The sequence below is a fragment of the Xenopus laevis genome, chromosome 3L (assembly GCF_017654675.1).
Source record: "Xenopus laevis strain J_2021 chromosome 3L, Xenopus_laevis_v10.1, whole genome shotgun sequence".
Taxonomy (NCBI): Eukaryota; Metazoa; Chordata; class Amphibia; order Anura; family Pipidae; genus Xenopus; species Xenopus laevis.
In genome coordinates this window covers 148,819,646-148,835,788 of record NC_054375.1, presented here as the reverse complement: position 1 = coordinate 148,835,788, position 16,143 = coordinate 148,819,646, and the positions used below count along the sequence as shown (strand labels likewise).

Genomic DNA, 16,143 nt, shown 5'->3' with positions numbered 1-16,143 from the left:
AGCAATGGGGGCAGTCATTCAAAGCTGAAAAGGGAGAAAAGTCACAGGATACACAGCAGATAACAGATAAGCTCAGTGGGATTCTTCAGAACTTATCATTTATCTACTGTGTATCCTGTGCTTGAATGGTTCCCCCATTGCTACACAGCAGCTTGTTTATATAAACTATAGTAGTACTTATCTGTTATCTACTGTGTATCCTGTGCTTGAATGGCTGTCCCCATGGCTACACAGCAGCTTATTTATATAAACTATAGTAGTACTTATCTGTTATCTACTGCGTATATTGTGCTTGAATGGCTGCCCCCATGGCTACACAGCAGCTTGTTTATATAAACTATAGTAGTACGTATCTGTTATTTACTGTGTATCCTGTGCTTGAATGGCTGCCCCCATGGCTACACAGCAGCTTGTTTATATAAACTATAGTAGTACGTATCTGTTATCTACTGTGTATCCTGTGCTTGAATGGCTGCCCCCATGGCTACACGGCAGCTTGTTTATATAAACTATAGTAGTACTTATCTGTTATCTACTGTGTATCCTGTGCTTGAATGGCTGCCCCCATGGCTACACAGCAGCTTATTTATATAAACTATAGTAGTACGTATCTGTTATCTACTGTGTATCTTGTGCTTGAATGGCTGCCCCCATGGTTACACAGCTGCCCCCATGGCTACACAGCAGCTTGTTTATATAAACTATAGTAGTACTTATCTGTTATCTACTGTGTATCCTGTGCTTGAATGGCTGCCCCCATGGCTACACAGCAGCTTGTTTATATAAACTATAGTAGTACTTATCTGTTATCTACTGTGTATCCTGTGCTTGAATGGCTGCCCCCATGGCTACACAGCAGCTTATTTATATAAACTATAGTAGTACGTATCTGTTATCTACTGTGTATCTTGTGCTTGAATGGCTGCCCCCATGGTTACACAGCTGCCCCCATGGCTACACAGCAGCTTGTTTATATAAACTATAGTAGTACTTATCTGTTATCTACTGTGTATCCTGTGCTTGAATGGCTGCCCCCATGGCTACACAGCAGCTTGTTTATATAAACTATTATACTATTATATATAGCTTGATAAAGGGCTGGAATAGCCCGAAACGTCGCTCTGCTAATGGCATAAATAAATAACCTTTGATTCACACATCGGAGTGCTGCTGGAATTATTGTTTTTCGTTGGAATTTCTCCTCGGGCAGAGAGGAATACAGCTGTGCACCCGACGCTGCAAAAGGCGATCCTGTGTGAGTGTGGCACCTTACTGAATTGATTTGAATAGTAGTACTTATCTGTTATCTACTGTGTATCCTGTGCTTGAATGGCTGCCCCCATGGCTACACAGCAGCTTATTTATATAAACTATAGTAGTACGTATCTGTTATCTACTGCGTATATTGTGCTTGAATGGCTGCCCCCATGGCTACACAGCAGCTTGTTTATATAAACTATAGTAGTACGTATCTGTTATCTACTGTGTATCCTGTGCTTGAATGGCTGCCCCCATGGCTACACAGCAGCTTGTTTATATAAACTATAGTAGTACGTATCTGTTATCTACTGTGTATCCTGTGCTTGAATGGCTGCCCCCATGGCTACACGGCAGCTTGTTTATATAAACTATAGTAGTACTTATCTGTTATCTACTGTGTATCCTGTGCTTGAATGGCTGCCCCCATGGCTACACAGCAGCTTATTTATATAAACTATAGTAGTACGTATCTGTTATCTACTGTGTATCTTGTGCTTGAATGGCTGCCCCCATGGTTACACAGCAGCTTATTTATATAAACTATAGTAGTACTTATCTGTTATCTACTGTGTATCCTGTGCTTGAATGGCTGCCCCCATGGCTACACAGCAGCTTGTTTATATAAACTATAGAAGTACTTATCTGTTATCTACTGTGTATCCTGTGCTTGAATGGCTGCCCCCATGGCTACACAGCAGCTTATTTATATAAACTATAGTAGTACGTATCTGTTATCTACTGTGTATCTTGTGCTTGAATGGCTGCCCCCATGGTTACACAGCAGCTTATTTATATAAACTATAGTAGTACTTATCTGTTATCTACTGTGTATCCTGTGCTTGAATGGCTGCCCCCATGGCTACACAGCAGCTTGTTTATATAAACTATAGTAGTACTTATCTGTTATCTACTGTGTATCCTGTGCTTGAATGGCTGCCCCCATGGCTACACAGCAGCTTATTTATATAAACTATAGTAGTACGTATCTGTTATCTACTGTGTATCTTGTGCTTGAATGGCTGCCCCCATGGTTACACAGCAGCTTATTTATATAAACTATAGTAGTACTTATCTGTTATCTACTGTGTATCCTGTGCTTGAATGGCTGCCCCCATGGCTACACAGCAGCTTGTTTATATAAACTATAGTAGTACTTATCTGTTATCTACTGTGTATCCTGTGCTTGAATGGCTGCCCCCATGGCTACACAGCAGCTTATTTATATAAACTATAGTAGTACGTATCTGTTATCTACTGTGTATCTTGTGCTTGAATGGCTGCCCCCATGGTTACACAGCAGCTTATTTATATAAACTATAGTAGTACTTATCTGTTATCTACTGTGTATCCTGTGCTTGAATGGCTGCCCCCATGGCTACACAGCAGCTTGTTTATATAAACTATAGTAGTACTTATCTGTTACCTACTGTGTATCCTGTGCTTGAATGGCTGCCCCCATGGCTACACAGCAGCTTGTTTATATAAACTATTGTAGTCTTTTTGAAGCAAACACACCAATTTTACCAGTGCAGAGCAACACTACATTATATTGTTATTCCTTTAAAACACTTTTTTGGTGTTAGTGTTCCTGAGAGGTGAGCTGTGATCTAAAGGTGGCAGGTTAGTGATTGAAGGGGTGACACAATGGCGTGGAACAGGTAGAGGTTTGAGTTGCTACAGAAGTGGGATAGAAGGGGAGCAGGATAGGCAATTGGAGTGGATTGGAAGCAGGTTAGAGGGGGGTGAATAATGGGAAATTACAAATTTAACAGCTCATTGCCAGTAAATTTGTAATACCAGTCCCGGCATCAGAAGCACCAGCCAGGTGCCTACCCCCTATACATTAGAGCAGGGATCCCCAACCTTTTGAACCCGTGAGCAACATTCAGAAGTAAAAGGAGTTGGGGAGCAACACAAGCATGAAAAATGTTCTTGGGTTGCCAAATAAGGGCTCTGATTGGCCATTTAGTAGCCCTTATGTGGATTGTCAACCTACATTGAGGCTTTGTTTGACAGTGCACCTGTTTTTTATACAACCAAAACTTGCCGCCAAGTCTTGAATTCAAAAATAGGCACCTGCTTTGAGGCCACTGAGAGCAACATCCAAGGGGTTGGAGAGCAACATGTTGCTCACGAGCTACTGGTTGGGGACCACTGCATTAGAGGGTTAGCCAACAAGTGACCTGCTAAATGGGGTTAGGACAATCAGGACAGGCAGTACAGATTCAGGAGACAAACGAGTGGTCGAGGTCACAGGCCGAGTGAAACACAACAGAGTCTAAGTACAAAGCAGTATCAGAGATAGAACTCGATACACAGGCAAGAGTCTGGACAGGCAGCAGACTAGACAAGGTCAGGGACAGATCACCATAAATAGCGGCCAGGAACTAAGAAATAGACCTTTACATTGGGTAGTGCGTGAGGAATGGACTAGAGATGGTGCAGCCGGCAGGGATTGTTGAGTTGGAAATGATCCCCATATGACACTGTCAGGATCTGCCACAGGCTGCGGGTGTTGTGTATTAATGAATGTAAATTGTCTGTGTTTTACTCACACATCAGTTGTGGCCTTAGAGCCCATATCCGGGAGCCTGACATCCCTACATAATGCTGTGCTGGAGGGCAAATGGAAATATGTCTACTATTTATATTTAAACTCCAGCCTATAAGTGGGTCACATACACACACTCCAGGAAAAGAATCTATGATATGCCTAAAATAAGTTAGTGAGTGTACACTCAATGCTTCCCACCACTCACTATTTACTCACTCAGTATTCTATGAATATACTCACACTCAGCATTCCCTTATACTCCCTATACTCAAACTCAGTATTCCCTCATACTCCCTATACTCACACTCAGTATTCCCTCATACTCCCTATACTCACACTCAGTATTCCCTCATACTCCCTATACTCACACTCAGTATTCCCTCATACTCCCTATACTCACACTCAGTATTCCCTCATACTCCCTGTACTCAAACTCAGTATTCACTCATACTCCCTATACTCAAACTCAGTATTCCCTCATATTCTCTATACTCAAACTCAGTATTCCCTAATACTCTCTATACTCACACTCAGTATTCCCTCATACTCTCTATACTTACACTCAGTATTCCCTCATACTCCCTATATTCAAACTCAGTATTCCCTAATACTTTCTATACTCATACTCAGTATTCCCTCATACTCTCTATACTTACACTCAGTATTCCCTCATACTCCCTATACTCAAACTCAGTATTCCCTAATACTCTCTATATTCATACTCAGTATTCCCTCATACTCTCTATACTCAAACTCAGTATTCCCTCATACTCCCTATACTCAAACTCAGTATTCCCTAATACTCTCTATACTCACACTCAGTATTCCCTCATACTCCCTATACTTACACTCAGTATTCCCTCATACTCTCTATACTCACACTCAGTATTCCCTAATACTCTCTATACTCAAACTCAGTATTCCCTCATACTCTATATACTCACACTCAGTATTCCTTCATACTCTCTATACTCAAACTCAGTATTCCCTACTACTCTCTATACTCACACTCACTATTCCCTTGCACTCACTATATCCCACTTTATACTCACACTCACTATATGCCACCTTCATACTCAAACTCAGTATTCCCTCATACTCTATATACTCACACTCAGTATTTCCTTGCACTCACTATATCCCGCCTTTATACTCACACACAGTATTCCCTTGCACTCACTATATCCCATACTGAGTGAGTCACACTCACTAATATCCCACCTTTATACTCACACTCAGTATTCCCTAATACTCTCTATACTCACACTCAGTATTCCCTCATACTCTCTATACTCACACTCAGTATTCCCTTGCACTCACTATATCCCGCCTTTATACTCACACTCAGCATTCTCTCGCACTCTTTCTATCCTACCTTTATTCTCACACTCTTATTATTCCCAGGAAAGCCAGTGGCAGTCACTATATTAAGGGCTTGTTGTAACTGAACATTTTTTCCAGTATCTGCAAAGACTCAGCTTATTAGTGACAAAAAGTTCCCCCGATGAGACACAAAGAGCCCAGCAAGAAGCCCGGTAATTAGAGGCCCTGTGTAGCAACAGGTAACTGCAGGTCTCAATGAATCAGTGAAAAGGGGAGATTCACCTTTAAATTAACATTTAACATTCACTAATTAGTTTGTAACTTTAATGTCCTACCCCCCCTAATCTGCCTTTTTCCAGCCTGCAAGTGACAAGGGCTATCTAGTTGTCTGACCCCCATATAAACACATCACCTTTGTGGCTTCAGTTTCCTTCTTATTTTATTGATTTATTCTCACTTGCTGTCGACCCCATGGCACGTGTTCATTTACAGGTGAAATAACTCTCTTTGTGCCTTGGGTCAGTGGGGGACGGGGCAGGTGCTTTGCCCAGTGAAAGACTTTGTTGCTCTATTCATAAATGGGGCCCCGGGTTTGAGTTAGAGATTAGGAAGTCTCATGCAATACAAGAAGCCAATGTGAGAGAACAAAAACGACATGCTATTTGTAGCTTGGGGCCCGAGACAAAATAAGCCTGTCTTCCTTAGCCTGAAAGCATCCCAGTATGTCTAATTTCCAATGACTGTACATGAATACTTAGTGGTAGTTTCTCGTATGCCCGTATGTACCAGAGGGACCAAGACAGAAGGAGGAGGAAGGAGAGAGTGATGGATGGAAAGCCTCTGGGACGAGAGATGAAGACACAGTGAGTAACAGGCATCTCTACTATTGATGTAGAGGAAGATACAGAGACACGGGGAGGCATCAGGACAAAGAATCCAGCAGGCAGAGAATAAAGGCAATGACTAGAGCAGAGAGGGAACAGAGGATGAAAACAAATACAAGGAGACGAGGGTCCGTGTGTGAGTGAAGGGGGGGAGAGAGAATGTGCCTATGGGGGAGTCTATGGACTCAATGGAGGATGGAAGATGTATGGAAAGAGAAGCAGAGAGGCTGTTGGCAGGTGTGACAGTCTCCTCCTCTGTGTCCCTCTTCTCAGGGGGTCTGAAGCACATAAAGGAGTAAGAAAAAAAAATTCACAAGGAAAGAGGAGGGAGCGATTTGCTGATCTCCTGCCTCCCCCCCCCCTCTTCTCTTCTCATTCCCCTTGTCTCCCAGCCAATAGAAAAGAGAGCTGCACCATGCAGAGGACTGTATATAAGACAAGAGAGGGGGGACTGGATTGTTCAGATTGAGCAAGGGAACGAGGTGTCACCACATTGGGATAAAGACACCAGGAGAATCATTTCTACCCCTCCCTTTTCCCTTTCACCAAAATCTTACTACCCCCTCCTCCTCTTTCCAGACAAAGACCCCCCCCCCCACTTACAAACGACACTGTCCCTCAATTCCTCTTCAGCGCCGATCTTTCCGTCACTCATTTCTATATATATCTAATTCCTATTTTGGGATTTCTTCCCACCTTTACATTTTGTATCAATTTTTGGAATTATTGCCCCTTCTTACCAGCTGAGGGAGTATTTTAATAAGATTATTTTTTACAATCCGGTTTTCTGATTCGATCCCGTGACGGCCGCCGGGAGGGAGCAGGGGAGCGGCGGGGTGGGCAGGTGCACCTCGGACGCCAGGACACTGAGGAAAGGGACAAGAAGGCTAGAGAGACGCAACCGAAAATCAACAGGAGCCAATCTACGTTCCCTAAGCATGGTGACTGTAAGTGCCGCCATCTTTCTTTTTATTATTGGTTATTGGTGTCCTGATGATGCATGAGATAAGGGGGTTAAGAGGGGGTGAAGCAGGTTCGATTCTGTTTGGTATTATAGGAGGTGGGTGGGAATGAATGGTAAGGACAAAATCCCAGGGGAGCCCCTTTTGGGACTTGAATGCGTCTTACAATGCAGCACAGGGAAGGGCAGGGGTGGGGGGGAGGTTGAATGAGAAAGAAGGGGGAGGCTGAAAGGAGAAACTGTGTCCTTGATGCACTGTGGTACTGCCATAATACCGGGATGGATAATGGATGGGTAAAGGGATAGAGAAACAAAGAAATGATCGGAGGGACCACAAGATGTTGGATGGAAAGATCCCTGGATGGATGGATGAATGGATGGATGGTGGATGGAATGATCCATAGAGAGGCAGCCAGATAGAGCAATAGTTATACAGTGGGTGGGTACATTGAGGAATAGATAGACTGACAGATTTATAGCTGGATATGGATAGCTACTTAGAGGGCTGGAGATTTGTGTAGAGTGATAAGTAGGTAATGGTTGGATGGAGAGGTGAATGGATATACCGGATGATATAGATGAGAGATTATGTAGATAGATAGATGATAGATAGATAGATAGATAGATAGATAGATAGATAGATGATAGATGATAGATAGATAGATAGATAGATAGATAGATAGATGATAGATAGATAGATAGATAGATAGATAGATAGATAGATAGATAGATAGATAGATAGATGATAGATAGATAGATAGATAGGTAGATAGGTAGATAGGTAGATTGATAGATATATAGATAGATGATAGATAGATAGATAGATAGATAGATAGATAGATAGATAGATAGTGAGATGAATGGATATAATGATTGGATGGATAGAATGATTGGGTGGAGAGAATGGTAGACTGATCAATTGGCAGATATGGCAGAATAACAGATAATAGAGGGCTAGTTAGTCATTGTTTGAATGGATATAGGGATAGTTTGACTGATAGAGGCAGATATCTAGATATACAGTCAGATGATAGACTGATGGATAGATAGTGGACACATGTGCGGAAGGAACTGGGAGAATAGACAGATACAGGTGTCAGTGTCACAGGGAACTTGTAGTCACACACAATGGGTGGATGATTGAATGTTGAGCTGAGACACGGGCTGATACCACAAATACTCAGCCCACATACAGCTGGTACCTACAGACCTACATGCGCAGGGGGGAGGGAGCAGAGAAGGTTCTTGAGAACAATAGAGTAGACATGTCAGGCTTTGGGCGTGTGCGGGTGAACATGCGTGTGTGCTTCAGAATGTCAGCAGGGCATCGGTTCCTCATATTGTTGGTTTTATTTCAAGAAACGTGCGGAAAGCTTGATGAACAGATACGTTATATTCCCCACCCATGTTGCCCTCCATATAACCTTGGTATTGAACTCGTTGAACTCTGCAGATAGTACTGCCAATGGCATTGTCATTGTCACCTGTCTTAGTAGCAAAATGTCTTTTAAAACACAAAAGGCCAGCTAGGCGGATGTAATGCATGGATGAACTGATGAGAAGATGTGTCTGTAGAACAGCATTACTTGCTGGCTGCAATGTCTCACACACGGCCTGAGATCCCGGGCCAGAGATTCTGTATCACACACGGCCTGAGATTCTGTATCTCACACGGCCTGAGATTCTGTATCTCACACGGCCTGAGATTCTGTATCTCACACGGCCTGAGATTCTGTATCTCACACGGCCTGAGATTCTGTATCACACACGGCCTGAGATTCTGTATCTCACACGGCCTGAGATTCTGTATCACACACGGCCTGAGATTCTGTATCACACACGGCCTGAGATTCTGTATCACACACAGCCTGAGACTTTGGGTCACACAAGGCCTGAGATTCTGTATCACACACGGCCTGAGATTCTGTATCACATGGCCTGAGATTCTGTATCACACATAGCTTGAGACTTTGGGTCACACAAGGCCTAAGATTCTGTATCACACACGGCATGAGATTCTGTATCACACGCGGCCTGAGATTCTGTATCACACATGGCCTGAGATTCTGTATCACACATGGCCTGAGATTCTGTATCACACATGGCCTGAGATTCTGTATCACACATGGCCTGAGATTCTGTATCACACATGGCCTGAGATTCTGTATCACACGGCCTGAGATCCTGGTTCACACACAGCCAGAAGCAACCTGGCCTGTATCATGCATTACCTGTGATAGTCTGGCCTGTGTTGTACCTTCTGAATACACATATAAGGTGAGATGCAGAGCATTTGTAGACAGTGGTGGGCTACAGAGAGGGACAGGGATATGGAATGGTAATGCACAACTATATGGAATGGTAAGACACTGAGATGGGGTACAGTAAGGTACAGAGACAGGGTGCAGTAAGGCAAGGTTTGGGGAACTGCAAGAAATTAGGATTGGTATGTAGTAAGGGATAAGGATAAGGGCAGCTATGATACAAAAGGGAATAAGATGGTGTAAGGTAAGGAAATAGAAAGGGAGCAGTAAGGAATACCTGGAAAGGTATGGAAAGCAGTAAGGTACAGAGGTGGAGTAAGGGAACAAAATGGGTTACAGTAAGGGTCTTGAAGAATGTATAGTCAGGAATGGGGTAAGACAGAGTAACAATGGATAGGGTAAAGTATAGGGATGGGGTGCAGTGCAGAACAGGCATGGATTGGATTTCCAACAGAGAGGAAGGAAGGGAGTGATCTCCAAAATCTTGTGCCACATTCTGCTGAATAAATGTTTTTAAGCCATTGCCGAATGTACTGGTGCAATTTTTTTTTCAGTACAAGTCCTGAGAGTGCGGTTTGTTTTGTGGAGTGTATATATATATATATATGTATATATATATATATATATATATATATATATATATATATATATATATTTTTTTTTTTTTTTATTTAAATATATATATATATATATATATATCTATATATATATATATATATATATATATATACACACACACACACACACATTGGACAGGCATGGATTACATTCAGAGATGAGGGCTGGGTACAGTAAGGGAATGGAATGAAGAACAGTATGGTGCCCAGGTGGGTACAGGGATAGAATGTGATTGGGGTACATTAAGAGACAAGGATTGGGGTCAGCTATAGAGATAGAGATGGATATTTGGCTGGCTGACTATTGGAGGAGATTGTAGGCTAGACATGGATATCTATAACACCCTGCCCTATCGTGCATAGAAAACATATCTGCTCACTTATATTGTAGAGATACACTGAATTTGTGACATAGCAGAGACAGATAGATTTATAGATAGACAGACACTTTTTAAAAGTAGAGTAAAGATAAAAACACAGACAACAAATTCTGCAGTAAGTGAATATATATTATTATGTATTTACTATATGATTTATTTAGACGGCTAAGGCATCAAACCAGCTTTCCTATTATAGAATTCAAATTGCGACCCCTCCTGCTTGGCTTCCGAGAGGTTACCAATTAGAAAAGGGCCAAATGAGCTAATTGAGCTGCGGAGTTGTGTTTGGACTAATTGCCATTATCCTCTCAGTTTAACAAGAAGGCAGCACAATGAGCTTTGCATGCAAAGAGACACTTAATGACACTTAGCCAGAGCCACGTGATCTCCACGGACTGTTCCTGCAGAAACCCTGACTAACAGGGATCAAGAAGTATGTACCCTTTTGTTTTAAAATAGTCACAGAACTGCAAAGTAACTTTATATTTATAGTAGAAAATAAAATACACCATTGACGTGAGAGTTGAGACTCTAGTGACATCACTGAGGCGATTATGAATGATGACATCATTAAGAGTCATTTATGAGGATAAATTCTCCAGGTTACTCGTGGCTTTTGTGTATTATATACAGTGTGTGTGTATCGACATCACCCCAGGACGATAAGGAGACAATTTCATTTCTGAGATGACGTAACGCGTGACTGTTCCAGTAACCAAATCAGGACTAATTATATGAGATTATATCAGACATGCAGCCTATATCCATCTCACAATGTCTTTTCATTAAGCTGCTACATATATCATTATTCTGCTCTGCTCCTCCTCACTTCTGAGATCTCCCCACTGATGTACAAGGAGGGAGCAGCTATTTTTGTGAGCCAGGTTTACACACACCTAGGATATATTTAGTCTCTGCCAATTGCCCAATTAACTGAAACAAGAAACAGACAGTGTCGGCAGAGACACGTGCACATAGAAATGTACAATATACACAATATAGATACGGTGCAGTGCCATTGCCCCTCCTCACATACATACACTAATACATCCTTACAGCATAGATATGTTTTAATATTCCAATTTTAACTCCAATCACTGTGTAGCTGCCATTGGAGCAAGAGGCTATGATAGTACACCCCCATTGCACTAACAAAAGTAAAACAATAGACAAAAACAAACTTTTTACCCATAGCAACAAGTTAGCAGGTGGCATGAACTGGTCTATAGAATGAAGGCCCAGCACACATCTGATTGGATGGCATAGGCAGGATTCATAGGTCCTGCAGTTCCAAGTACTCACAGGCCCATACATAGTGATTGTCTAAGGCAGGAATCCCCAACCTTTTGAACCTGTGAGCAACATTCAGAAGTAAAAGGAGTTGGGGAGCAACACAAGCATGACAAATATTCTTGGGGTGCCAAATAAGGGCTGTGATTGGCCATTTGGTAGCCCCTATGTGGTTTGTAAACCTAGATTGAGGCTCTGTTTGGCAGTGCACCTGGTTTTTATACAACCAAAACTTGCCTCCAAGCCTGGAATTCAAATATAATCACCTGCTTTGAGGCCACTGGGAGCAACATCCAAGGGGTTGGAGAGAAACATGATGTTCACGAGCTACTGGTTGGGGTCACTGGTCTAAGGCATGTAACAGCAGACAGAACCCACAGATTGATCCGGGCCGGGGAATAAGTTACTGTACAGGGGAAAACGTTGACCATTTTGCTATGGAACTTCCAGTGTCAGTTTTCTCCTTCCACTCCCAGTAGACAGTGGCAGTGCCAGGCTTCCCACCAAACAAAAGGCAAGGGTATTGTTGATACAGATATTAAAGAGTCTATGGAGTGCCGGTGTCAGGCAGAGAGCTCTCACTGGACCTGAAAGAACCATTGTGATGGGAAATCTCTGTCTGCCATTGCCCCACCCACCCCTTTACATCTCTATTTACATTCTATCTCTTCTGTTTTTTCCTCAGCTGTAGCCCTTTCTTTCTCTTTGTCTTGCCAATTCTTTATTTTCTAACTGTACTCGTGGTCTCCTGTGAATGGGGTTCAGCTGGGTTTGTGGGGGGGGGGGGTCTTGCTGCTTCTATACATAGGATGCTTGGGATCCATGGCAACAGGCTCACAAGGCCTCAGGCCTATAGGGCCTACTAAAGCAGAAGTCTGCAGAAGAGATACAAATGTGCAATGAGGGGGATGGGAAAGAACATTCTTGACTACTGAACATGCCCTACACAAACACCACTCTATGTTAGATTAGTATATATCAATTGTATAAAGTAAGCGGGATAGCAGGTATAGTAGGAAGAGATGGTGCCTATATTAACAGTGGATAATAGTCTCTGGGAAGGGAGTGTGGCTGTGGGATAGCAGGTATAGTAGGGAGAGATGGTGCCTATAGTAACAGTGGATAATAGTCTCTGGGAAGGGAGTGTGACTGTGGGATAGCAGGTATAGTAGGGAGAGATGGTGCCTATAGTAACAGTGGATAATAGTCTCTGGGAAAGGAGTGTGGCTGTGGGATAGCAGGTATAGTAGGGAGAGATGGTGCCTATAGTATAAGTGGATAATAGTCTCTGGGAAGGGAGTGTGACTGTGGGATAGCAGGTATAGTAGGGAGAGATGGTGTCTATAGTAACATGGGATAATAGTCTCTGGGAAGGGAGTGTGACTGTGGGATAGCAGGTATAGTAGGGAGAGATGGTGCCTATAGTAACAGTGGATAATAGTCTCTGGGAAGGGAGTGTGACTGTGGGATAGCAGGTATAGTAGGGAGAGATGGTGCCTGTAGTAACAGTGGATAATAGTCTCTGGGAAGGGAGTGTGACTGTGGGATAGCAGGTATAGTAGGGAGAGATAGTGTCTATAGTAACAGTGGATAATAGTCTCTGGGAAGGGAGTGTGACTGTGGGATAGCAGGTATAGTAGGGAGAGATGGTGCCTATAGTAACAGTGGGATAATAGTCTCTGGGAAGGGACTGTGACTGTGGGATAGCAGGTATAGTAGTGAGAGATGGTGCCTATAGTAACATGGGATAATAGTCTCTGGGAAGGGAGTGTGACTGTGGGATAGCAGGTATAGTAGGGAGAGATGGTGCCTATAGTAACAGTGGATAATAGTCTCTGGGAAGGGAGTGTGACTGTGGGATAGCAAGTATAGTAGGGAGAGATGGTGTCTATAGTAACAGTGGGATAATAGTCTCTGGGAAGGGAGTGTGACTGTGGGATAGCAGGTATAGTAGGGAGAGATGGTGTCTATAGTAACAGTGGGATAATAGTCTCTGGGAAGGGAGTGTGACTGTGGGATAGCAGGTATAGTAGGGAGAGATGGTGTCTATAGTAACAGTGGGATAATAGTCTCTGGGAAGGGAGTGTGACTGTGGGATAGCAGGTATAGTAGGGAGAGATGTGTCTATAGTAACAGTGGATAATAGTCTCTGGGAAGGGAGTGTGACTGTGGGATAGCAGGTATAGTAGGGAGAGATGGTGCCTATAGTAACAGTGGATAATAGTCTCTGGGAAGGGAGTGTGACTGTGGGATAGCAGGTATAGTAGGGAGAGATGGTGTCTATAGTAACAGTGGATAATAGTCTCTGGGAAGGGAGTGTGACTGTGGGATAGCAGGTATAGTAGGGAGAGATGGTGTCTATAGTAACAGTGGGATAATAGTCTCTGGGAAGGGAGTGTGACTGTGGGATAGCAGGTATAGTAGGGAGAGATGGTGTCTATAGTAACAGTGGATAATAGTCTCTGGGAAGGGAGTGTGACTGTGGGATAGCAGGTATAGTAGGGAGAGATGGTGTCTATAGTAACAGTGGGATAATAGTCTCTGGGAAGGGAGTGTGACTGTGGGATAGCAGGTATAGTAGGGAGAGATGGTGTCTATAGTAACAGTGGGATAATAGTCTCTGGGAAGGGAGTGTGACTGTGGGATAGCAGGTATAGTAGGGAGAGATGGTGCCTATAGTAACAGTGGATAATAGTCTCTGGGAAGGGAGTGTGACTGTGGGATAGCAGCCTTGTATTGGGTAACACTCATATAAAGTTTCACAGTCACAATCGTTCCCTACTGCATTAACCTACTCTTTCAATCTACTCGCTTGTCATAAATATGTGAATACTAGGGTGAGGTGCAGGTACCTACTAGCAGTCATGTAACCAGAGTCCTATGCAATGCCCCTCACCCATCTCCATACTCAACTGCCAGCTTCCTGTTGTATAATCACACAATTGTCAGCTGGTTTTATGTGGCCCCTAGGGCCCTAGCACTCTCTCTCAAGAGCTAGTCCTGGTGTAGTCACACATACTTATGTCACTGCCCATTGAAGTCTGATTTGCAAAGTTCATTCGTTTCCTGCAGTTCTCTGCAGAAGGACCAATTAAAATCAGCCTGAACCCACTTGGGGGGTCTTATTTATTTGGATAAAAAACAATGAAAGTCTTTAACTCCTGCTCTGCCAGAAATCCCAGCCACAGAGACATTTTAAATGAGTTTAAAGCTTTAGCTCCCCAATGCCCTAATTTAAATCCCATCCGGGTAGATGAGAAGGGTCGTTAATACATAATGCTGCTAAAATCTTGTTAAAGTCGCCCTGCTTATCCCCGGCTGCCTTGCTAATTACAGGACGCATCTCTTGCTAGACAGATGCTGCCCCCGTCACCCCCTCCTTCCTTCTCAATCCGTCTCTCTTTCTGCGCTGGTCCTTTATCCAGAGATTGCTCATGAATGGCATTCTCATGGAGTCTGAACAATCTAATAAGGGACTAAATGATGTAAAGATTTGTAAAAGATCTGATCATCATCGTGAGACCACGATTATCTCGAAATGATCGTACGATCGTACGAATTGTCCATCAACTAAAAAGACCAATTTGCCAGGAAAACAAAGGGGAGCTGCCTGCTTGGCCCTGCAAACATAGATACATTGCACTGGGACCGACAAAGATTTTTTAACCTGGCCGATCTATTTCCTGACGAAAAATCGTAAGATGTTCGATCATTCGAATCCCACTAATCAGTGGCGTAACTTGATGTTGCTGGGCCCCACAGCAAATTAATTTTAGGGCCCCCAACATATCCATTGTTTGTCCTGTTTTACTAATATATGTTCAAATTGCTCATCAATGAGAGCCTCATGGGGCCCCCTGTACCTCCTGGGCCCCCTGCAGCCGCAGGGTCTGCTTCCTCTGTAGTTACGCCCTGCCACTAACCGCACGATAATTTCGAAGGATTGGTCAGACTTCGGTAAAATCGGTCGTTCGGCAAGAAAAATCTTTGCGTCTATGGGGAGCTTCAAGCTGGACAGATCTGGGTCACATTAGCTGCGCCTGTTCCATATAACCCTCACAATTAGGTTATACAAGATAATAAGGGTAATAGTAAAGTATATCCTTATAATGGTATCATCCGTTAGAATTAGTATGAAATTATGTCAACGTGGATATTATAAAACAATAATATACCCTCTGCTGTAAAATATGAGGAAAGTAGAAGTCACCTTCATGGAGCTCCCTTTCCAGTATAACTCAGCCTGCAGCCTTGGGCCTTTATATGGTCACAGAACAACCCCTCAGTGACTTCTAATATCCTTATCATTTACAGTAGGGGGTACATTATCCCTTATAATACACGAGGGATACTCAGAGTTCCCTGTATATCGGTTGTGATACAAAATATGTTGTTTTTTTTAAATTATATTTTTGTTACTGTATTTGCATTTATATGGACATCAGGCAGGGGTTCCATGAACATTCTCATACAGGCTCTCCATCTATACGCTATTCATTCTGCAGTATTGGCGACTAGCAACGCCCTATCACCAATACCCTGCTGCAATATTGTGGGATGGGTAAAATGAAGACTGGGATACACATATAACATTGCAGGAGAATAACAGA

At 43.0% G+C, this 16,143-nt stretch overlaps 1 protein-coding gene across 7 annotated transcripts in view; it reads left to right on the top strand.

Moving 5' to 3' along the window:
- Window positions 1–6,483: 6,483 nt before the first annotated feature.
- The window catches only part of elavl3.L (ELAV like neuron-specific RNA binding protein 3 L homeolog), a 26,618-nt gene continuing 16,958 nt past the window's right edge, over window positions 6,484–16,143 (top strand). For 4 of the 7 annotated variants that reach the window (XM_018242020.2, XM_018242019.2, XM_018242017.2 and 1 more), the window contains exon 1: window positions 6,500–6,968. In XM_018242020.2, coding sequence (XP_018097509.1) covers window positions 6,960–6,968 — 9 coding nt within the window. In that variant the 5' untranslated portion in view covers window positions 6,500–6,959. 7 annotated transcript variants of the gene reach the window in all.